This window comes from Parasteatoda tepidariorum, chromosome 2, assembly GCF_043381705.1.
Source record: "Parasteatoda tepidariorum isolate YZ-2023 chromosome 2, CAS_Ptep_4.0, whole genome shotgun sequence".
Lineage (NCBI taxonomy): Eukaryota > Metazoa > Arthropoda > Arachnida > Araneae > Theridiidae > Parasteatoda > Parasteatoda tepidariorum.
This window is the reverse complement of record NC_092205.1, coordinates 82,498,220-82,524,931: the sequence shown is the minus strand read 5'-3', so window position 1 is coordinate 82,524,931 and position 26,712 is coordinate 82,498,220. Positions and strand designations below refer to the sequence as shown.

At 31.8% G+C, this 26,712-nt stretch overlaps 1 protein-coding gene across 1 annotated transcript in view; it reads left to right on the top strand.

Moving 5' to 3' along the window:
* Nucleotides 1-26,712, top strand: part of LOC122268286 (acetylcholinesterase-like) — a 123,813-nt gene that overhangs the window by 93,390 nt on the left and 3,711 nt on the right. The window contains exons 4-5 of the mRNA XM_071176965.1: nucleotides 1,612-1,802; nucleotides 12,110-13,223. Of these exons, the coding sequence (XP_071033066.1) occupies nucleotides 1,616-1,802; nucleotides 12,110-13,223 (1,301 nt within the window). The 5' untranslated portion in view covers nucleotides 1,612-1,615. The remainder of the gene's footprint in view (nucleotides 1-1,611; nucleotides 1,803-12,109; nucleotides 13,224-26,712) is intronic.

Genomic DNA, 26,712 nt, shown 5'->3' with positions numbered 1-26,712 from the left:
CAAATGCGGGTTAGTTCCATCAAAAAGTCCTCCACGAAAGCAAAATTTCTCCCAATACTTGACCCAGGAGTTCCCTTGTCTTCTTTATTAGGTTCAAAATTACAAGGCTACGGAGTTGAACACTGGTAGTCGTAAACCCAAATTTGGGTCGGCTGTTCAACGACGGTCATAAAATAAAATAAAATTAGTATAACCTGAGTTGTGGTGACTCAGGGGATAGAGCGTTCACCTTCCAATGAAATGAACCGGATTCGAATCCCAGCAATGGCTGGTCAATATGAATTTCGCTAGCTGCTCGCACCTACGCAAGCGCTGACGTAAAATATTTTCAGTTTTAGTCGAATCGTGGGTTCGAGCTTTGCCGTCAGTGGACCAATCATGGGAGGTATTCATGGTTTTCCACTCCATGCAAAGCAAATGCGGGTTAGTTCCATCGAAATGCCCTACTCGAAAGCAAAATTTCTCCCACAACTTTATCCATGAGTTCCCTTATCTTCTGGATTAGGTTCAAAATTACAAGACTACGGAGTTGAATATTTATAGTCGTAAGCCCTAGCCTCCACGAAGGTTAGTTTCTTCTAATGCTTGAAACAAGAGTTCTCTTTTCTTCTCAGCTGGGTTTAAAGTTACAAGGCTTAAAATTTGAACATTCATTGTCAAAAACACAGATTTGTTTGGACTGATCAACGCCGGTTATAAAATTAAATAAAGTCAACAGATACTCGTATAAATATTTCAGTTTGAATGCAGCAGACGCTTTAAGCACAGTTTTCCCAACCAACAACGTTATCCGTTGACGAATTACTAACTAATTTTAAATCGGGGAAGCGCAATCGGTCAAGTGACGCAATCACGATGATTCCAGTCACTGTCTGCTTTGTAGTGACGCACTTAGGGATTCACTGGTAAAAAGAAACAAGTTCCGGTGTACCGTCGGATATGACATCATATGCGCATCGTCAAATAATAAACCATCTATAGCTTCATCACTGTAAGTGTAAAGACGTTGTTTTCATAAAGTTTAAATATAATGGAAACGCTTGCGGTTTTTCAGATAATTCAGCAATTGTACTTCAAAGGACAACCGAAAATGACAATTACAAATGACAATTACATATGACAACTACAACTGACAATTTCAAATGACAATTGACAATTATGACTTACTATAATATTGTAGCAACTTTTAAAATTAAAAATAATAAAGTAAAACTAACTTCAGTAGTGTTCAATTATCATATCTGATTCAGAAGTTGAAAATTTCTTTTTTCAGTAAAGCCATATTCTAAAAATTTGAAAAAAAAAGAAGTCAAATTAAATGAAAAACAGAAATGCAATGAGGAAAACTATCGAAATAAACAAGCCAAATTCTGAAAGTATGAAAGTACGATTAAGAAAAGAGTTTGATGGTATGTCCCAAACCATGAACAAATAATGTAAAATTTTGGATGATGGTGGCCATCAAATGATGTGGACCATCATGAATCGCACTGAAACGAACATAAACCATCAAAATTTTTTGATGGGGCAATCAAGAATTTTGATTTGGGCATCCATTAGTTAGTTTTTAAAATGTTTTTAAGTTATTAATATAAGATTTTCAATCTTTAGATTTATGCATCCTATACCTATCGATCCTTGGAAAGGTATTAAAAATGCTACAGAGCCACCTTTCTCCTGTGTTCAAATCAATGATACGCAATTTGGTGAATTCAAGGGGTCAACAATGTGGAACGCCAACAGCCCTCTTAGTGAGGATTGCCTTACGCTGAGTGTTTGGGTACCAAAACCCAGGCCTAAAAGTGAGTACTATCTTTAAGATATGATCCTTTGAATAACATTACTAACCAAAACAAAGAGTAAATTTGTTTATGTTATTTAAAAGGAAGTTTTTAAGTGTTTTCTATTCTTAAAGGGGAAACACCACCACCGGAAGATACCTATTGCCCCTAGTGGAGTAATGTTTGTATCGCAAAAAGCAAATTGAAAGATAAGACTTCCTAGATACTAAGTCTCCATAAGGTTATCAAGTTTTATGTCCCTGTTCCCTAAAAAAAAGGCTTCCTACACGCTAAGTCTCTAGAAGGTTATCAAGCTTTATGTCCCTGCTCCCTAAAGATAAGGCTTCCTACATACTAAGTCTCCATAAGGTTATTAAGTTTTATGTCCCTGTTCTTTCATCCTCTGTGCGGTCTTGTCCTTCCGACTACTGGGCTTGCAGTTGTCTAAGTGGCCAAATTATACTTTTCATCCACAGAAAAAACGACTGCCGTTGGATTTCAGAGCGACCGTTTGTCCGTTTGTCACGTGCCTTGGAATACGTTCTTTACCACAAAGTGAAGTTTCTTCCTTTCTACGTTTAAAAGTTCACGTGATCGAAGAGATCTCATGAGAGGTAAGATCCTTGAAGATAGAACACCACCGTTTAGAACACCAGAGAGTAGAATACTCTTTATTTGTGGTCAGGAATGTGTGATCTAAGGCACGTGACAAAAGGAAAATCTGTTGTCGGTCAGCCTTATAAAATTTGAATCTCCTGCATAAAAATAGATAGAGAGCCTTGGTTCTACCTCTTTTTATTTAAACACTAGCTGAGGAAAAGATAAAATTGAAATATTTGTTTCTTGTCAGTCCTTAAGTAGAAATTTCTAAATTTGAAAATATTTCACATCCACTCCAACCTAACACAGCCATGAAACTTAAGGATGTGTTGCAATGATGGATCAGCCTAATTTCGATTTAATCTTTCGCTATGGAAATATTTTCACCTAATATTATTGGCCATTCACTTTTGAGGGAACTAGACTTGGGACACTGCTCCAGGAGGGAATGTGGAGCATTTTTGATACTTTTATTTCAATTAAGAAGGGAGTAATTTTAAAATTCAAACCCAAGCATAATTACGGCAAGAAATCAATCTAAGTGTACTTAATTGGTTCAATAAAGTCAAATTAGTTTATGAATTATTATTTTTTAAATCTCATACATTTAATTGAATTTAAAAGTTTTCATAAGTTTTTTACATTTCACGGCACATTTGCTTTACATTTTCTCATTAAAACAGTTACAAACATGAGCTATGCAAAATATATTTATCTAACCTCAATAGATATTAAAAAATCAAATAAATACGATGATATTAACGAATAAATTAATATCTATCCTCAATAGATATTAAAAAATCAAATAAATACGATCATATCAACAAAAAAATTAATATCTATCCTCAATAGATATTAAAAAATCAAATAAATACGATGATATCAGCGAATAAATTAATATCTATCCTCAATAGATATTAAAAAATCAAATAAATACGATGATATCAACGAATATATCTATCCTCAATCGATATTAAAAAATCAAATAAATACGATGATATCAACAAATAAATTAATATCTATCATCAATAGATATTAAAAAATCAAATAAATACGATGATATCAACGAATAAATTAATATCTATCCTCAATAGAAATTAAAGAATCAAATAAATACGATGATATCAACGAATTAAATTAATATCAAATCGGATTTAACAAATATTTGGGACATTCACCAAAGCGACAGCGTGATTGTGGACATTCACCAGTGAATGTCGACATTCTCTTGACTTCGGTCACTCACGTTAACAAGTCAAATGCTAAATACAATATTTTTTTCACTTATTTTGACCTAAATTAATACAAAATTATGGAAAAGTGGGAAAAATATGTTTAATGAAAATTCTGCGTCAAAGAGTTAAGAGTTATTTATCCTCAATAGATATTAAAAAATCAAATAGATACGATGATATCAACGAATAAATTAATATCAAATCGGACCTAACAAATATTTGGTACATTCACCAAAGCGACTATGTGATTGTGGACATTATCCGGTGAATGTCGACATTCTCTTGATTTAGGTCACACACGTTAACAAGTCAAATGCTAAATACAATATTTTTTTCACTTATTTTGACCTAAATTGATACAAAATTAAGAGAAAAGTGGGAAAAATATGTTTAATGAAAATTCTGCGTCGAAGAGTTAAGAGTTATTTATCCTCAATAGATATTAAAAAATCAAATAAATACGATGATATCAACGAATAAATTAATATCAAATCGGACCTAACAAATATTTGGTACATTCACCAAAGCGACTATGTGATTGTGGACATTATCCGGTGAATGTTGACATTCTCTTGATTTCGGTCACTCACGTTAACAAGTCAAATGCTAAATACAATATTTTTTTCACTTATTTTGACCTAAATTAATACAAAATTATGAGAAAATTGGAAAAAATATGTTTAATGAAAATTCTGCGTCAAAGAGTTAAGAGTTATTTATCCTCAATAGATATTAAAAAATCAAATAAATACGATGATATCAACGAATTAAATTAATATCAAATCAGATTTAACAAATATTTGGGACATTCACCAAAGCGACTATGTGATTGTGGACATTATCCGGTGAATGTCGACATTGTCTTGATTTCGGTCACTTACGTTAACAAGTCCAATGCTAAATACAATATTTTTTCACTTATTTTGACCTAAATTAATACAAAATTGTGAGAAAAGTGGGAAAAATATGTTTAATGAAAATTCTGCGTCAAAGAGTTAAGAGAATTGATTATTCCCAACACGACAATCATATGACGAGAGAGACATAAGAACCTTAATAAATTTTTATCCCATTAAAACTAAATGGAAATAAAATCTGTTGTACTTTAATATTCACAAGTCATAAAAAAAGTTTTTTCCTCCAAAAACTATATTCCATTCCATTAAAGAGTCAACTTAGTTTATTTCCTCCTCAACAGCTTTTTAGCGACGTTGTTTTATTAAATCTTAACTCAAATTCTTTCTTTTTGCTCTCAAGTTGTAATATATTTCGTGTAATGATACTTTCGTGAGTTGCGTGGTAAGCGTAAGCACTCCGAAATATCACGCGACGGCTTTATACCCCATTTACCCCATCTCGTCAATCAATTAGATACCCCCGCGAAGAAAAATGGTACACTTACGATTTGAAAGTATATTCCCATAACATTTTAACCAAAATTTCCCACATTTTAAAAATTTATTGATAAAATCCATTACTTTCTCGTTAGACGAGTTTTAATTAATTGGGCAAAAATCTCTCTTCTGAATTTTGAATGAATTTGGACAAATTTTTATATTTAGCTCTCAGGGTACTTATAATTTGACTTACACCATTCAGAATTTGATTTCTAAGTATTTAATACCGAGAGTTTGAAATAAAAGTTTTAGGATGCAGAAGTTTTAAACTTTTAAGAATGTTTAGAAGTGATTTTATGACATGGGAAATTAAGTTGCTTTTAGAAGGGATAAAATAGCATATAAAATTCTTGTAATAAAATGCAAAGGTGTTAACAAGAAAAATGTTTTACAATATGTACACCGTTATACTTCTTGTTTTTAAAAACAACAGTATTATCTTGAAATTTATCGTCCCCGCAGAGGACTGATGGTAAAGACACGGTTCCCAATTAAACCCCGAAGTCAAGCATCACTGGCTGCTGTCAGTAAGCGGGTGGGTGACCACATTGATCAACCTGCGTAGGTACCTCCTTATTAAACTGTTCAACCGTAAAGTGCTTGATTTCAGGAGTAGGTCGTCGGGCTACCAAAGCAGGGGAGCCGTCCACTCTGCAGAGGATCGAAATTGCGATTTTCGGATCATCCTCAGGAATGTTTCCCAGACCGTCGCCAATAGCTCATTGTGTAGCTACAGTGCGACGCAAATGAAGTACCTAACTGACTATCTTGAAATTTATTGAGACGCATTGGAAGTTAATTAAGTCATTTTACATTGCAACTCCAATTAAAATGGGATTATTTAGTTTAACCTAGTTCAAATGTAGGTCTTGAATAGGTAGGCAATGTTTATTATACAGATATTTTATAGATTTATATACTTTTAAAGGTGTTAAGGTGCTAATAATGAAATTGTTTTACAATATATACACCGTAATACTTCTTGTTTATAAAAAAAAACATTGATTTCTTGAAATTTATCGAGACACATTGAAAGCTAATTAAGTCATGTTAAATTGCAACTCCAATTAAAATGGGATCATTTAGTTTAATCTAGAGCAAATGTAGGTCTTGAATCGGTGGGCAATGTTCATTATACAGACATTTCATGTAGATTTAAATACTTTTAAAAGAAAACTTGAATTCTTAGTTCATTCAGTAAATAACAAAGAATAAATAAGAGGAAATAAAAAGAATATAAAGATTAATTTCAGCTCTTAAGAAAAAGCATCTGACTTTCATTTTTCCAAACATTTATTCGGCTTCATTTATATAGAAAAAAGAAAAATTCATTACTTGTTTTTATTTTGAGTAATTTTACTTTCTATCAATAAATAAACTAAGATAATTACTTTCTGCTCCTAAAAAAGTGCATCCGATGTAAGTTTATTGTAAGCATTTATTAGCCTGATTTTATAAACACTCAAATAACTCTGAAAGAAAACTCTTATTTTTGCTATTTTGAGTAATTTTTAATTAAAAAAAATTAGATTATTTTCTGTTCTTAAGTAAGTTCTGTTTTTATGATTTGATTTATTTTCTGTTCTTACCTTCTAATTTTAATTTATCCCAGTCTCTTATTTGCCCAAATTAATACAGACTTGAATTCTATATAAATAAAACATTCAAAAAATAAAACACTTTTATTGTGCGATTTTAAAAACAAGGTTAAAATAATCTGTTTACTTTTCGGAATTTAAAGAAATACATCTGATTTATATTTGTTTAACACACATTTATTTCCAGAAATTTATCCAGACGAATTTAAATACAAAATATTTTTTTTCCATTGCCAATTCTAGCTCACTCTTTGAGTGATTAAAAAAAAGACTGCTCCACTGCTCCACTTTACTGCTCCACTGACTTATAAGAATTTTTATTTCAAAAACGGTTGATTCGAAAAATAAAGAAGTCAAATAGTTGGCTATTAGAGTTCCCTTAGAACGGACTAAACTTTAGAGAGAAATTGTAACGCATTCCCAAGGGTGTTAATTCGTTATAATTCATATTAAATTTGTTACATTATACTCAAGAGTTAGACCAAATAATCACATCGATTTACTAGGCAATTTACTACCCTTCTGGACTCTATTCAAACCACAAAGTTTATATTATTAACAACTAATTAAAGTTTTAATTTAATTTTCGTTACAAATCTTAAAAATAATTATAAGATGATGTATAAAATGTATGAAAATGCTCTATTTTCAAACATTTTTAACAGAGGTAATTTTTCAGCAGTGTAAAATTGCAATTTTCGTTCGAATCCTGGTTTTGGTTGGCCCTATTTAATCAAAGTCAGGCTTATATAAAATACCATTCTTATGAAAACGAATGAATTCCGAATGAAGAAAAAAGATGTTATGTACCTAATTTATCTTTAACAAAATATTTTAATAAAAAAAATTGTATTGAAAAATTCCATTTTTGCTAAATTTTTCTTCTTCCTAAAGTCTAAATATGGATTTCACGACTGAGTTATGAAAATTGCTGCTTCCGATGACACTTGAATAATCCAAGTTCACCAGCCATTGGCCTTTTGCGAATGAAATCAAGAAGGTGCACCTTTTGTTTCCCAAAAGAGCACCGCAAAGGTAAAATTACGTCTTAATACAGTACCCCACGGATAGATGGCTGCGCCACTCCTTCATGAGGCCACTTCCTGAATTTAGACTTAAATCTAAGGGTGAAAGAAAATTTTCCCAGATTTCTGTACCCATGGTCCTGTACTGCTCAATCACTACTGAAGTTGAGGAAGGGTTGAGAAGAAAAATTTTCTCTTTCCATTTGCATTTTCACACTCTTCATAAACAGTTCTGTACCATTAATTAAGTTATTTCTTTGAAAATACATTTATATCATCCATAATAATTAAATCAGCTTACACATTTTGACATAGATAGAAAGAATAAAATAGCGGTTGGTGGGAAACAGAGCACCCAACTTTGTATATATAGGGTTGTCCAACAACCAGCTTACAGGTGACGAACCTCCTAATGTTCATTTTGCTTTTTAAGCGCATGCGCTGGATCTCAGTACATATGATGCTCTCCAAAATCTGAGTAAGTTGCTCACCCTGTAAGTTGTTTTTCTGGCAGGCGTACCGTGCCCAACAGCTCCTTCGTTAGTCACATATTCGAAAAGATGGACTTCTTCTCTTTACTGCTTTCTTTGGTCAAGGATCTAACCCCGGCCAATTCGCGCCTGTGTCAAATTCTATAACCCATGGGCTACCTCGGCCCTTTTAATGAAAGTAAACTACGGGATCGACTTATACACTGAATGCACAGTAGATTCATAATTTAGAAATTAAAAATTGGGGATCGATTTACACAATAGTTCAATGTATAATATACACACTAAAAAATATGGTACTTTTTAGAAAAACTAATAATTTGCCATGCATATTAGCATCGAAAAATGTCATTTCAAGTATATTTCGAACTTCCATCAAATATTCATTTATAATGTATGTCTATTTATTTGATTATTATTCATATTAAGCAAATCTTAAGTGACTGAACTTTATAGGGCTGTGCTAGAAGATTACCTGCCGTGTATAGTCATCTGCGGAGTTGCGTGCAGCTTTGAATTTCTTGATTCGACATTTGAAGATTTCAACAAAACACATAAGAACATTGCTTGATGTAGAATGTTTCGATCACGCAACCATATAGTAATGTGCTTTTTTCCCCTCCAATTCTTGATCGTCGTAAGGTGGTTTAGGGTAATGCGTTAGGGCCAAACGTTTTACCTGATGATGAGGAAGAAATCAAAGAATTATAGTTCGGAAAGAAGAAATAAATTCGACAATACTGATTTTGTCATCAAATGATTTCTTAATATAAAATTAGACGTTTAAATAAAAACGACAGGGAATGTTATTCGAGGTATAATTTTGTGTATTAAACATACATTAATAAATTTTCATTCTCAAACTTTCAATATATAAAATCCATTTGAATTTTCATCTCATAGGCAGGGTCTGATTTCGAAAACCGTTGGCATTATGCACAGAGCCTGCAGGGGCTCAATTGATTTTTAAATTTATGTATTATTCATTAGAAAATGCATTTAGACTTTTAACAACATAATTAAATTATGATATATTAGTAAGTGTGTGCTTATATTCATTTTAACTTTTGTTAACTGCTTATTCTAATATAAAATTCTTAAGGAAAAACACGCACAAAATATATTTAAACATTCAGGTTAGGGCCTATCAGGCTTTATGACGAATCAGGCTCTGCTCATTCAGCACTTAAATCAGGGCTGTGATACTTACCCGTAGAAAGCACAATACCTCGCATTAGTACAATAGAAAACACAATAAAAGCAATAGTACCTCGCACAATAAGTATGCTATAAGAAATAACAGATCAAGTTACGGGAAAAAGTACTGGTATCTTGAGTGCAGCGTTTGTAAAATCCAAGTCACCGTAAAATCCTTTTTGACAATAAAATTTTATTTTGTGTCTTTTCAGAAGTTATTTACATAATTACAGTGATTCAATAATTTTGAAGTAAATATTTCTGTAAAAATGATGGTGTAATAGACTTTTGTCCGTATGGTTTTACGGTAAAAAGTACTGGTACCCTGAGTATTGCGATTTTATTCGAAATTTCTTACAGTGTAGCTGTTCAGGAGAGTAGCAGTATAAATTCGTGACAATCCCGAAACATTGGAAGCTATAAAATATTTACGCGTGTAATAAATTTCCAAAATTATGTGAAATTAAATTTTAACAATTTTTGTTACAATTATGATATAGTGAATATATATCATAATAAAAAAAGGGATACTTTCTGATTATTAACACCTTCCAAAAATAGGAAGGGAAGGAAATAGTTTTACTACCATAAGCAATTAATGTTGATTTTTTTAACAGCCAAGATTCATTTCTTGAAGCTTATTAAAGTTTTTTATTTCCTATGTGCTGCACAATCAATCTTCCCGATGAGCAGACTTAGTGCGTTCCAGAAGTATCCACTCTTTCAGGACCACCACAATGGGTGAGATACCGTTGGCCATGTAAATTTGGACGTCTAGTTTCTGCCACACTAGATGGCAGCACCGAGACTGTATTTGGATGCTAAAGTGCACTAGCTTATTAAAGTAGTAGTCTCAAATATTTTTATTTTCAGCGATGAACAGTCCTTAAAAAACAACAGTGTTTAAAATCTAAGCTTCCGAACTTTTGATTTTCAGCTGGAAGACAAGAAAGTTCATATATACACTGTTGGAATTATAATTCTAAAATTACGGTAAAATACCTGGCAGTAGTCTATCCATCCAATTAACCGTAAAGTTTACGGTATGGAAATTTTTTTTATGCGTTTACGATTTTGAAACCGTTGAGAGCTGTTACGGTTCAAGAAAAAAAAACATAAATGCAAAACTTTTGATTTTAAATTGGGGAATGCAGGATACTGGAAATTCTTCATGTGAAAGAAAAAGAGGAAATATTGGGGTGTCAACGCTGGGACCTCTACCCCCGTTCTGCGGGTCATGTGATTGACACAGATTAGCCCTGTCGGCTATAATGTGTACTTAGCTGCTAGGGGCTAACAAGGGAAACTAGAAAAGTGTGACTCGCCAATTTTGAAATAAACTAGTGGGATGTATGCCTTATGAGGAATGATTTTAGGGAGCAACATTCGTTTCGGCCCATAGAAGGTCCCGTGAGAGATAAAAAATAATTCAATTTATAGAAAAATCAGTATTTTATTGCTTCAATGCAGACTATTAGTTATTGCAATTATCTCATAGTCCAATTAATTTTGTTTTACTTTCACGTACTATAAAATGCATATTTATTGTCCAAATTATTTCGAAAATTTTATATGTCTGTAGTTTTTCAGAAAAACCTGCTAGGTTAATTTAAAAAAAAAAATTGACATCAAATTTTTTTTCCAAGAAATTTTCCAAATTAATTGGAGTATGTAATTGCAAATCAAGTAATTAATTAATAATTAATTAAAAATCAATTAATTTAATTTGCTAATTCATAAATTAATGATCAATTAATTAATGATTAATTGCTTTGCTAATTAATTAATTAATTAATTTATTAATTTGCTAATTAATTAATTAACCAAATTAATTGGAGTAAGAGACAATTACAATAACTAATAGTCTGCATCGTAATAATAAAATACCGATTTTTCTACATATTGAATTATTTTTTATCTCTCACAGGACCTTCTATAGGGCCGAAACGAATGTTGCCCCCTAAAATTATTCCTCATAATGCATACATCCCACTAGTTTATTTCAAAATTGGCGAGTCACATTTCCCTAGTTTTCCTTGTAAGTGGCATCATCAGATGGGCCTAAATAAAAAAACAAACAAATTGCGGAATAATTCTGGTTGCTTAACAGCATTTGGTGAAAGCAGTTAATAAACCGTCTTTCTCTCAGTTAATAGTTCGAATACCATCTTATTTATTGTTATTTGACTGTTTTGTTCGAATATGGTAAAATAACAATATCTTAGGAAGGTATTTTGCTGCATAATTAATTTCTTTCTTAAACTGAATATGGTAAAATAACAATACCTTAGGAAGGTATTTTCCTGTATAATTAATTTCTTTCTTAAACAGACTCGGGATTTAAGGAAAAAAAAGAACTGCCTATATTAATTGTTGTTCAATTTTAGATGCTGCAGTACTGGTATGGATCTATGGAGGAGGATTCTACAGCGGAACCACCACTNGTAAGTGGCATCATCAGATGGGCCTAAATAAAAAAAAAACAAATAGCGGAATAATTCTGGTTGCTTAACAGCATTTGGTGAAAGCAGTTAATAAACCGTTTTTCTCTCAGTTCGAATACCATCTTATTTATTGTTATTAGACTGTTTTGTTCGAATATGGTAAAATAACAATACCTTAGGAAGGTATTTTCCTGTATAATTAATTTCTTTCTTAAACTGAATATGGTAAAATAACAATACCTTAGGATGGTATTTTCCTGTATACTTAATTTCTTTCTTAAACAGACTCGGGATTTAAAGAAAAAAAAGAATTGCCTACATTAATTGTTGTTCAATTTTAGATGCTGCAGTACTGGTATGGATCTATGGAGGAGGATTCTACAGCGGAACCACCACTTTGGACGTCTATGATCCGAAAATTTTAGTATCGGAAGAAAATATCATTGTGGTAGCGATGAATTATAGGGTTGCGTCTTTAGGATTCCTCTACCTGGACAGGCCACGAGTGCCTGGAAATGCCGGACTGTTTGACCAACTGATGTCCCTGGAGTGGATACGAGACAACATTGCAGCGTTTGGAGGTAACCCCCGCAACATCACGCTCGTTGGTGAAAGCGCGGGTGGTGTAAGCGTCGGACTTCATCTCCTCTCTCCTCTGAGCAGAAATCTTTTTCAGCAAGCCATTTTGCAGAGTGGTGCCCCTACTTCCCCATGGGGAATTACAGAAAGACACGAGAACAAAAAAAGAGCACTCTTGCTAGCAGAGGCTGTTAAGTGTCCTCACGACGAGTCCAACATGGAGGCAGTCATAGATTGTCTGCTGAAAGTGGATCCCTTTGAGATGGTAAACAATGAATGGGGGAATTATGGGGTTGTGGAGTTCCCCTTCACCCCTATCGTCGATGGTGCTTTCCTCACTGAGCATCCCAGCCAGTCTTTTGCGACCAAGAATTTCAAAAAGACCAACATCCTGGCTGGGAGCAATACAGACGAGGGGAATTACTTCATTGTGTATTACTTGACCGATTATTTCAAGAACCAAGAAGATGTTTACATCAACAGGCAGGAATTTATCGAGTCGGTTAAGTTGTTGAATCCTTATGTCGGAGAGCTTGCGCAGGAAGCGATCGTGTTCCAATACACAGATTGGGAGAATCCTGAAGACACGATCAAGAACCGGGATGCCATCGATAAGATTGTTGGTGATTACCAGTTCATTTGCGGCGTCAATGAAATAGCCCTGAAGTATGCTGAGACTGGGAATGATGTGTACATGTACTATTTCAGTCACCGTTCCAGTGCTCACTTCTGGCCTCGGTGGACGGGTGTCATGCATGCAGATGAAATAAACTTTATCTTTGGTGAGGCTTTGAATCCAACATTTGGTTACACAAAGCAGGAAGAGCTCTTTTGTAGAAAAATCATGAGATATTGGGCGAATTTCGCAAAAACAGGGTGAGTTAACATATTTATCTTTGTTTTATTTTTATTTAATTCTTTTATCCGCATGAATTTTTTTGGCTCATCTTTNGGTGTCATGCATGCAGATGAAATAAACTTTATCTTTGGTGAGGCTTTGAATCCAACATTTGGTTACACAAAGCAGGAAGAGCTCTTTTGTAGAAAAATCATGAGATATTGGGCGAATTTCGCAAAAACAGGGTGAGTTAACATATTTATCTTTGTTTTATTTTTATTTAATTCTTTTATCGCATGAATTTTTTTGGCTCATCTTATGAAAAAAATATTTTGTTTAGTACCAGAAAAATCCATTTAAAATATTTACAAAGTAGAGAGATTTATCATTTTCATGTAACATTCTGCACGTTTATGTAAGTTTTTTTGTGCTCTGGGTTTTCTATATCTCAATCTCAGTCTTCTGCAGATTTCGCACAAAACATGCATAAGTGAATGTGCCGAATGCTGCATGAAAGTGTATATCTCTATTAGCATTCCAAACGTTTATGTAAGCTTATTTTGCGCACTGTGGTTTCTACATGACAATCTCGGTCTTCTATAGAATTCTCAAAAAACATGCACAAGTGAATGTGCGGAATACTGCGTGAAAGTGATTATTCCTATTAGCATTCCCAACATTTGCAAGTTTATTTTGTTTACTACAGGAAAATCTCGATACTCTTTCTGAACTTGTGTGATGCATACAACGTGTGAACGTGCACAATCTTGTCCCAGGCCGAGCATAGAGAGAAAAATCACCTTTGTGAGTAAACTAACAAGCATTTGTGTGAAAAGCAAACTGAAAAAGACTTTCGCAGTAAGCCCCATGACAAGATAATTCTAATACATAATTCTACCATTGGAAAAATTTTATATACCCGTGTTAGGTGCTAGTACAGAGTAGTATACAAATCGACAAGTTATAACCAGGATATGAACCTGTGTCACCTCATTAACTCTTTCCAAAACAATAAATTTCGTTTGAAAACTTTAGTTAGGCAGAAACTTGCAGAACAAGTGCGACCTTAGACAGTACCCAGTAAAAAAATGATATTCAAATATCACGAAACTTTCTTCGTTTTTGACGAAATCGGTTCCTGGTATATGATACAGGAAGAAATTTTCTCAAAATGCCGAAATAACTATCGTCACTTCCTCGAGGAAACGAAACTAATTTCGTTATTATATTTTCTTACAAAAAAAAGAAAGAAAGAAAGAAAAGCTTAAAGTGGGCACCATATAAAATTTAACCTAAGGAATGTGCATTGTGAGACTCAATAAGTAAGAATAAAACAGAAGTTATTTTACACGCTGACGAGATTTACAACAGTTTTAATAGAGTAAGGTTTTAATTATCTTTTTATTAAGTTTTTACATATATAAATTTTTTTTCTAATATTATTTATTACTTACAAATGTGTTAAATAGTGTTTTATACTTTTGGTTTTTAAGTTATATTTACCTCAGAAGAAGTTGATTTTTTGTTCAAGCTTTAAATTATTTTTACCCATAAAATGATTGATATGAAAATTTGTCTAATTTTTCCCATACATAATGTTGATTTTATTCACACTCACATAAAATACTTGTATTGAGTTTTCTATACCTGACAATTACAATAAATAACGATGGTACTTAATTTCGCGTCTAATAATACTTTCAGAAGTTTGGTGCTTATTTCATTGTCTAAGGACGCGAACGAATTGATGACGTCTCATTTGCACAATCGATTAATCCTTTTTTTAACACCCAAATCTAGATACTTTTGTACTCTTTTCGATTGTTGCATATCGGACAAAAGAACTGACACCATCATTTTCTCTCGGCAATCGACCCCTTCATTCGGCATCCCGTTGCCATGACAAATGACTCCTGGTTGACAAATAACGACATTAAGTCCACCTATTGATTCCCTAAGAGAAAAATTCCGGTCATTGAATCTCGATCAGGCATTTCGTGGAAGTGATGAAAGATATAATTTCTTCCATCTCATTTCTTCTTATTTCGCTGAGACCATTGAATCAGATAAATGGCTGGTTCTTAACTGGAAGTATTAGAGTTAATTTTCTGGAGAGTTAGATCAAAGCTAAGTAACATGGCACTTCACACTATTTAAATACACTAACGTGTTTAAAATATTTACTTAATATTAAGTAAATATCTGTAAAATATTTAGCAGTACAAAAATTAGTTTGGAGCCGTGAGAATTAAGTATTTTATTCTGAACTTTATTTTTTTTCCCGCTAAACAAAAATTATTTTTAAATTTAGCTCTCTTTTGAAATTGTTTATTTATTGCAGTTATTATAGCTCACACTGGTATTTATTGCAGTCGCTAATATTAATTTAATGTAAGTTATCAAAAGTTAAGTAAGGTTTATTTAAGTTAAGTATTATTTAAACACTGCAAAATGTGTTTTATTAACCTGGATTATGTTTTATTTTTCTACCAGAAATGTTATTACGATTCAGTATGGTAATTTTACCAGAGTTTTTTTTCTCCGTGTACAAATTTTCAATTTTTTAAATAAAAGAAATTGCAAACCTCTTAACATGTTGAACAGTATAAATTTTAATGTTCACATAAATTTATAAATTTTATTCAACTTTGATGTGTATATTAATCCTGTTGGATTTTTTCATTAACTAGCCTGAACATTACTTAACTAGCTAAAACAATAAAATGTATTAAGTGAAAAAATACTTAACATTTAAAGAGTTATCATTTAGATAAAAATAACTTAAATAAGTCTTTTATGCATAAAAGAGATAACGAACTTGATGGAAGGCATTGAGTTATCATTTTGAAGAATAAGTTTCACTTCGCTATTAGATAAGCTTAGAAATAAATAGGCTTGTTATCAATACTGCTTGTTGATAACAAGCCTATTATTATCAAAATTAGGCACATAAGAATCATTTTAACAAATTGTGTACTAAATCTTCGTGATAAGTTATATTGTCAGTTAAATTAATTTTTAAAAAAATGTTCAGGTAATTAAACTAATTAAATCTCTAATTTTTTAAAAAAGTGTATTTTAATCAATGAATGAAATAAAAATTAATCCTTTACTGTAATAAATCTACTGGCAGTCAACAGCTCTTTACCATACCAGTCGTATGTTAGCTTTTCGCTATCACAACAATGAACTATACTGATCTTATGGTATCCCTTAACATGACAGTCTTTGCTAATAAATTCAAAATAATATTTTAAAAACCGTCTTTAAATGTAAGTGTTTTTTTTAGGAAAAATCAATAATTTTTTCTTCATTGTTCACATTCTGTTTATCCAACAAAATATAACTCTGACCAAAATGACAACTATATATAAACTTAGATATTCAAACAAACATTTAAGGCAGGAAAAAGTAATAAAAAGCAATAAAATAAAAGATATGTGTGTTTGTAAGACAGCACTTCTTCTGGGGACACACTGCCCTTTGATTTAACTTTTAGTTGTTAATTTACTTCTTTGTCTCTTTTGTTTTTGTAAATTGGATTCATTTTCTGATTAGATAACTATATATAAACTTAATACGAATACAAAGGGCTAAAGAATCGATAAATGAAAAAAATATGTAATATCTAACTTATACATTTATAATATTCTGATAATTCAAATATGGTGCATAAATGATCACGATTCATTAAATTTAATTCAAAACATATTTTTACTGACCGAAATTTATTATTACATTTTTGCACAAAAAAATTCTAGGTTTTTTATGTACTATAACTCTCAATCTTTCAAGAACATTTTATTCATAGTTATTAAATGACGCCATATAAACTGTATAAGAATTCACACAGGAAGTTTTTTTTTGAAGGCAATATGGTGCAATTTTCCATTTTAATCATAATGTATTGCTGAAATTTTAGCAGGGTGTTAAATTAAATTCTGTTAGCTTTAAGGAGGGATCATAGTATCTTGCAGTCAAATTTAGTTTTGTATTTCTTATTTCTTAATAATGAAGTAATTTCTTATTTCTTAATAAGTTATAAAAATATTAACGTAAGAAATGGTTTCATATTTTATGATAAAATTTAGTTAATGTGGTAAAATTTGATAATTTTATCATGATATCTAAGAGCGTATAATAAAGGGTTTAATTTACTTAACAGTTTCGTAATTTTTTACTAACTGTGTGGTAATAAAGGCTTTAATTTTGAAAACCAGAACTTCTAGGAAACCGTTGCCATATGAACGAAAAACTTACCAAATAAATGGTTTAAATACCGTATATTTAGGTTTTATTACCCAGAAGTATGCCTTTTTTTACCAGTAATATCATGACCATAAAGTACGGTAATTTTTACCAGAATTACAATTATTAATAAATAATATGAAACACTATAACGAACAGTGATTGTTATCATTAAGTCGTTAATACTCCACGTCCTTTAGTTTTTTTTTAAACATAATTTTTTACCAGAATTGCAATTCTGAATTCACTAAAACACTGTAACGAAGAGTGATTGTTATCATCAAGTGGTTGATGCTCAACGTCTTTTCTTCCTTTAGACTTAATTTTTATCAGAATTGCAATTCTGAATTCACTAAAACACTGTAACGAAGAGTGATTGTTATCATTAAGTCGTTGATGCTCAACGTCTTTTAGACTTAATTTTTACCAGAATTTACAATTCTGAATTTATAATATGAAATATTGTAACAAACAGTAATGGTTATCATTAAGCCGTTAATGCTCAACGTTTTTTCTTAAAAGCATATTTAAAAATGCGTAATTAGCTAACGGATATTACATCCGATTTAAATTATTTGCATTTCTTTTAAATTTTTTCAGAAGCAAAACGTACCAAGAGCTTTGCTGCTCCAGTTTACCAGCAAAATGGCATCACTAAATACCGTTTATTTAAAATTCGTAGCACGTATTGAATTTCCCATTAACTTTCTTTCCCCTCTTCTTCTTTTCTCATTAACAGTGGAAAAAAAAAGCACAAGTGTCCGATAAATGTTAATCTGATTGGCAACCACAAACCTAAGCAAATTTTGAGATCGATACAGCTATTTTTAGCGACTGTCCTCGGTCCTTGGCCCGATCAGAAAATCTGCTATACCTGGCCGCTAAAATAAATAGCTGCATCCTATTCCCTTTTCACAATCCGGAGCATACACACCTCTCCCCCCCCCACACTCCTTTACCACATACTAGGGAAAACAACTGGTTCGTTTACCCTCATCCCTTTCCCTCTTTTATGTTAACTCCCTGGTGTACGATCGATTTCCAGTTTGCTTTGGGGTGGGTAAAGACATAAAAGTACATCATTTACCGAGAACAATACTTTATCTTCTGTTAAGTCTAAAGGTTGGGTTCTCTATTAAAAAGTATAGAAAGAGGAAAGGAAAAAAAATTCGATAGGTTGTCATGTCAAATTTGTTTTCGTCCTGGTATTGTTCCTGGTTTGATAGACATTTGAATTAGGTTTATCGTGTGTTATCTACTTACGTTAGGAATTTAAAGGGGAATTTTAAGATTCGTGGTACTTTTTTGACTTCTGCAATTCCTAGTTGATTGGTTATTTACTTAATAATAAAAATATTAATTTCGATTGGTTGGTATAGTACATATTAGAAAAACACATCAGAGTGTAAGCAATTCTGAATTAAATTACGGTAAAAAGTGCAGGCATTCAGAGTGCTAGTGTTATTTACCGTGAATTCCGTTTTTACCGGAACATGTTACGGAACAAAAACAATCTGAAATATCGTAATTTTTACAGTAATAATTAACATAAAATTCCTGACTCACTTCTATTAGATAAAAATTACGGTATAATATTTTACGGTAAAAATGGACATTACAGTAAAATGGATTTTACGGATGATGCACCCAAAGTGCCAGTATTTTATACTGTAATTTGATCCAGAAGTTTTTACAGTGTATAAAACAAGTTAGAGACTGATTCATGTTAAACCAAATAACCTTAATGTCACATGAATTAAAAATTGGTCTCCTGATTTTTTTTTCAAATTTGTTATTGGCTCTCGAGGTAGTAGGTTATCATTCAAATTTGAAATTTTTCAGTTGCAATGTAATATGAATTTAAAAAGAGAAAGTGTTTTAGAAGGAGAAAAAATTATTGTTGGTCTCGTTAATTTTTGTAGCTTCTAATATTGTACTTGTTTCATGGGTATTTAATTTAGGTCGAATATAAGTATTTACTCAGAGTGAAATTTATAAAGAAAAATAAATCAAGACACTTTTCAACTATTACACGTATTTTTTATTCAAGGGTTATTCTATATCATTAAAATTAGGAGTAAGTTGATATTTAAAAAAATGTAAAATGAAAGGAAACTGTTGATTTCAGGATAACTCCTTTTTTGTAAATTTTTTTTTCACGGAGAAAAAAAATTCTGGTAAAATTACCGTTCAGGAAGGATGTTAATGGCATTTCCTGACCAAGTGAACTATAATCCTAGAAATAAAAATAAAAATAAATGGTATTTAAACAATTCATTTGGTAATTTTTCCGTTCATAAGGTGGTGATTTACCAGAAACTCTGGTTTTCAATATTGCAGTATTAATTACGAAACATTTACTAAAGAATATAAAATTGGAAATCAAATTTTACCGAGCAAATGTTTTTTTATGCCTTTCTTCACAAGTTATCACGATGAAATTGCTAAATCTTACTATGATTAACAAATTTTATCTCATAATTCCCTATTTTGTTGTTAATTTTACCAAAATCATTACTAAAGCGCCTCGGTAAAAATTACCGAGCTTTTTCGTGTTCACATGGAGCCAAAAACACAATAAATTTTACCATATTCTGGTAGTTTTGAGTATACTTTTTACTCACGGTTTGTTAAAATCACCACGTACTTTCGTTTTATGAGAAGATAATCGTTTTAGAGCCTAACTGAATAAACCTATAATTTGATTACCGCTTAGATATTACCATAGCTGAATGGTGGTATACTGTGGTAAACTGTCATAACAAAGATTCTAATCTGAACTGTTAGTTAGAAAAGCCATTAAGCTATCAGATTCCTATCATTTTATGCGATCGTTCAGTCCGTTTTCGCAATTTTGTCAACTAAATGTCTACTAAGTTGGAAATTCTAGAGCATAATGAAGGATATTTGTTGAAATCTTAATACCATGCCCATCTAAACCATATTATCGTGCAAATTAAGCCATCTTAAACTACACTGAGAGAAAAAGCAAGACCAAAGCTACCAGAATATGGTTAAATTAACTGCGTTCTATGGGAACACCAAAAAGCATTGCAATTTTGGCCAAAACTCTTTGGTAATGATTTTGATAAAATTAGGAAATAAATAATGTTTTATGATCTTAGTTAAAATTTGGTAAATGAGATAAAATTTGGCAATTTTATTGTATCGCGAGTACAAATCAGTTCGGTCCGTTTTTTATTGGTCAAAAATGCATTTATTTCAAAACAAAATGAATGAACACATTAATCAAAGTATTGTTCATCGCCGACTACTATTTTCCCCCACCTCTCAGGTAATTTTCGAATTTCATCTCGAAAAAATGTCTTGTTTTTTGAGGCGATCCAAGTTAGGAGCCAACTTTCGATTTCTGCAAAAGAAGTGAACCGGTGACCTGCCAAATCGTGTTGCTTCCGTCGGAACAACCAGTAATCAGAAGGAGCAACGTCCGACGAATATGGGGGGTGCGGTAAAATATCCCACTTGAGCGTTTCCAAATAATTTTTTACGACTTTTGCGGCATGAGGTCGAGCGTTATCTTGCGGAAGAAAACTTTTTTATGTCTTTGCTCGTATTCCGACCGTTTTTCTCGTAATGCACGGCTCAAACGAATTTATTGTAGCCTATACCGATCGCCCGTCATGGAATCACCAAGTTGTAGCAGCTCGTAGTATATAACATCATTCACCATTCTTGAAATGTCGAAGCCATTCCCTACATCAGTTGAACCATTGTCACCATAAACTTCTACAAGCATTCGATGCGCTTCAGCTGCTCTTGTCTTCCAAATAAGGCAGAAACATGTGACTAAGCTTAGTTACCACAAAATTTGACACATTCAACAAAGTAACAAACAAGATTTTTGCATGAAACTTAAGCGATATAAACTGAATATTATTCACAGATGTCTAACCTCTCTGAAACCACCAAAACCAGCTATTATTATGAATAATTCATAACAGCCAGAGCCATCTTTTGAAAACGGACCGAACTATTTTGTACTCCCAATTATACCGTACTAAAAATTCGGTAAAATTTACTTTTCAGTTTTGTATATTGTATATAAACGTGTTTTAATAAGAGTTTTAATTTTGAATATCATTATTTCCGGCAACCATTTGAAAAGGGAATTACCGAGTGAAAGGATTATTTAATATATATTGATTTTAGTAGACGTATATTTTGATTTTAGTGGCAGGGTTATGTTTTTTCCTCACCAAAATTGTGTTTTTCAAACAGAGTGGTACATTTTGCGAGAAATTTTTTACCGTGTACATTTTACACGATTTAATATTTCAATTTTAAAATATCAAGATGTTAAATCGAAATAAATTTTACACTATAATACACTCTATAACAAAAAAATCGACGCAATAAGAAGGATTTGTCCGATTGAAACGAAAATTGGTGGATAGGAAGACAATGTACAGAATAGTAAATGGTTAAAGTTTCAGAACAATTGAATAATTTATTGCAGAGTTACAGTAACAAGTTCAATAAGGTGTTGACCCGCCTCTAGCCTGGATACAAGCTGCCACACGGCGTGGCATAGACCGATAAAGCTCTCGGATGGTCTCTTGCGGTATTTCCTGCCAAATTTAATCCAATTGTCGAACGAGGTCATCAACATTCCGTGCCAGATGCAATCGCCTTCCCATCATATCCCAGACATGCTCGATGGGAGAGAGATCTGGTGATCTGGCAGGCCAAGGAAGATTTTGACAAGCTTGCAGACAGTTAATAGCAACGCGTGCCGTAAGTGGTCTGGCATTGTCCTACTGAAAAGTCAGCCCAGAGCGCTGCAAAAGGAACGATAGCAAAACAGGTCTTAGGATGTCGTCGACGTACCACTGTGCAGAAAATGTACCTCTAATGAGGACCAAAGGGGTCCGGCTGTCAAAGGAAATGGCACCCCAGACCATAATGCCTTGTTGAAGGCCGGTGTGGCGTGCAATAGTGAAGGCAGGATCCCCCATGTGCCCTGTGCGTCTCCAAACACGTCTTCGATGATCGTCAGGACACAATTGAAGCGGGATTTGCCTCTAAAAACTATACGTCCCCAGTCGCCATCATTCCAGCCATATCTGTTCAAAACATTCATGCATACGAAATTTCAAAGCAATCGGGTGATTGCTTCTTGGTGCGTCGATTTTTTTCTATAGAGTGGGTATTTCAATTTTAACAGTAAAACTACTTCAATTTAACGCATCTTTAAATTTGCACGATATTAAGATTCAATGCACCTATACAGGTTCAAGTTTGGGCTAATTTTTTTACAGCGTTGAACAACATCCGAATGATTCTTTTAGATGAAGTTTTTACAGAAGTAATTTACATCGCTATAAAAGTAAATGCGAGTCTTCATTTTTACACGTACTTATTAGCCAATTTTCTTAACTAAAACGCAGACCCATTTTTCACATGTAATATATCATATTCTCATCATTTGGAGGATTCTAGTTAACTATCAATTAAAATGATTTATAACATATTTAAAAAGAAAGGGAGAATAATATCATCGTTCAAAAAAAGTGATTTCAGTAATTTTTAGTCAGAAACCACGATGATCAGCGAGCCACGCCTTTGAAAGTGATGAAAGAGAAAAAAAATATATATTTGAATAGCTAATGTCCTGAGAAATAACAGATGGTTTCAAAAAATGAAAAATGGCTCTACTCTCGTCCTGGCAATTCCGAAGAATTGCTGAATTTGAAATCGACATATTTTCTCCTTCATTTAGGCTCTTTTGTATGCTCCGAATTTCGAATATTTGTTTTTTGGAGTATGGGAATTTTTAGCACAAGACCATGCTTCGGTAAAAAAGTGATTCATATTCATCTTATGATGAGAACAAGAAGTTTTATTCGAGCATCAGAAACTTTTCTTGTCAAGAGGGGGGAAAAGTTATTTACTTATTTGCATTTAAATTTCAAACAAGGGTGGATTTGTTTTGCTTTCATCATGGTGTTTTTTTTTCTACGTGAAAAGTTAGATAAAAAAAAATAAGGGTATAATTAACAATGGTTTAAAGTTATAACCAATCATTTTTCAAGTTATGTGTGTGAACAATTTATTTTAATAAACACGCGTAAAAAAATCACTATAAAACTGCACCTGTATTCTTTAGTATTTTTTGCATTGTTTGTTTTAAGGTAAAAAGTTAACAAAAAAGGTGGTATTTGCAGTTGGATTTCTTAAATAAAATCAACTAGACGCCTTTGGCGTCTTGCTTCTTCTCCATTTTTTTCCTGATCGTTTCAAATAAGTAGGCTAGATTTATTTTGCTACAATGAATAAAAAGTCATTTTTACAGACTAAAAATCAACGAAAATTGCTTCGTTTAAAAAAGATCTATTCAGACAAATATTTTTAGAAAGTTCTCTTACTGAAATAAATATTTTCTACACTATCAATTATTAAAAAAATTTTCAATAAAAAAAGTAATTTATGGACAATTAACAGGAATTGTTTCATTAAAAAATTCCTTTATAGCTAAGGAACTTTTCATGCTCTCCCTTTCAATTTTGATGTTGTTAAAAGCCTTCCTCTAAGATTAATTTCTTTTTTATGGCATTAAACTGGTTCTACAATCAAATTGAGGAGCAGTTTAATTGCATTGGATTAAAGTACATGCATTCGATCTATTGCATTGGATTAAAGTGTCTGCGTGTGTGCAACCCATGAAATATTTGGGCTGATCAACTTCCCCAATAAGCCATTAAAATTGAATTTATTTGTTATCATTTTTCACAAACAAGGATTCAATTTAAAAATCATGTTAAAGAAGTTTCATTTTCAATGTGACAAAACAATTCATAATAACTTGCAATGCTTTTTTAAAATTTTTTTTTCTTTCTTTTTTTTTTTTTTTACTGAGTTCACATTTTAATCGACCACTTTCCTTGGATATCTGGGTTAAGTTAATTTTTTTCCAGTTCCATTTTTTTCCAATAAGCCTCTCTCAACGGATCTTCCGCATGAAGTGTGCTGATCAAAATTTTATCCTTATCACTAATATAAACGTATCGCTGTTTTTAGTACATATCTTAACTCTTTCAGAATTTCAGTACGTTAAGCACTTTATTTTCTCTATTTGTTAAAATTTTTTTTTAAGAAATATGCTTGAAAAAAATAATTAAAATTAGATGTTTCACTGAGAGTGAAAGTACGGACAAAACTACCAGAATATGGTAAATTTTACAGTGTTTCTGGCTCAATGGGAGCATCAAAAAGCCCGGTAACTTTTACTGAAGCGCTTCTGTAATAAGTTTTGTAAAATTAGCAATAAATTAAGAGTTTTATAATATGGGATAAGATTTGGTAATTTTATCATGATACCTTAGAACAAGGCCATTTATTCGGTTACCGCGCTTCACTTTTCAATTTTGTATTTTTTTACTAAACTAGTAAAAACTGTCATTTTAATAAACCAGAATTTCCTGTTAACTTTTACCGCGGGAATGGCAAAATGACCGGATTAACGGTTTAAATACCGCATATTTTGGTTTTGTTAATCGGAATTTTTTAATGCAATCATACAGTACAGTAATTTTACCAGAAATTTTACCAGAATGTTTCTTAATAATGTTCTAACGTTTTTGAAGAGATTCGATCAAATAATTATACATAAATTACAGTTTGAACTTTATTTTCGCGATTTTTTTGAAAAAAGATACAAAAAAGCATTGTTTGTAAATTGAACTGATGCTTTTTTTAAGTTTATCTTCTTTAGTTTTATAACACAATGCCTCGTAAAAATATACCATACATAAAGCTTATGCTTGTCGGATCAAAATTCAGACGCTCTTTTTCTTACATAACCTAGGATAATATCAAAATTTCAAAACAATCTTAATATAATTCTTCTTCAAATGTCTTTTTGAAATAAATATCCTATTGATAGCTTCTCTGAAAAGAGGTTGAATTTAGGGTTTCTATGAATTGATATGGAAGGCATCAATGAATGGAGGGGGATATTATTAGATATTTTGAGAACGAAGCCAGACAAAATTAACTAGTTAACTATAAAGACTACTATCAACTTTTCGATTGCTCGAAAACTATTTAACAAACAACCTATGGGAAATTCACTTAATAACAGCATTAATTATAAGCAACTGAATATTAATAGCAGAATTTTAAATAGTAAAATTAAAGTTAAAACATGAAATAATAATATTGATAACTTTTTTTGGCAATTTAAAATTGTATTAATCTCTTATTTAAATAATATTTTTGGGTAGTTAGGTAAATAGCAGTCTAAGGAAAAATGTTAATTATTTTTGAAAGCATCGTATCAAGACTTAAAAGTATCTTCTGATAATATTCTGTTTCAATAAATATTTCGATTTTTAAACTATATTACCCTGCTCTCACTTTAGAAAGTATTTAACGAACCTAACAATTCCAAAATTTTTTTTTTATATAAATTATATTATTGAAGAAAATTTTTTGTTTATATTCAAGACCAGTTTTTTTCCGATAAAAAGACAAATTATGAGTTTAATAAGTCAAATAAGGTATAAATAAACTTATTCTACCAAAATTAAATAAAAAAACAAAAAACTATTTAGACAATTAAGGGTCAGCTGGGCCATATGTGTCCCACCAGGTTATCAGACCGGACACACATGTCCCAGTTATGTTTCTGTCTGGTCTGCGAGTTATATATGTCACGGTGGCGCCAAAACGGTTAACATTTAAACAATAATTATATCCTTTTCACTAACTACGCAGTAAAAAAAAAATTCCCGAATCAAATTTCGGCACAAAGTTCAGAGTGCTGGTATTTTATACCATAAAATCCATTTTTACCAGAACATGTTACGAAGCAAAAAAAAAATTGATATATCGTAATTTTTACAGTAACAATTATCGTGAAATCACTCGAATAAGTAAACATTTCTGTAAACATTACTTTATACTATTTTACGGTAAAAATGGATTTTACAGATGATGCATCTGAAGTGCCGGCACATCATAACATAATTTCATCAGGAATTTTATAAATTTATACCAGCCTGAAAGTGAAATTCTAAAGACAAGTAATTTTAATAACAATCCGCGCAATATTTTTTTTTCTTCAGGAAATATATTTTTGTAATTTGTTGAAAAACTTTACGAAAGTGATTCGATTGTCGATTCGATAAATGATTTTTTTTGTTCCAGATTTTTTACTTTGCCTATTTATCATTTCTTAAATTTATAACGATATTGATTCAAGTAAATGTTTAAAATATTTGTTCAATATATATATATATAACAGAAGTAATTTACATC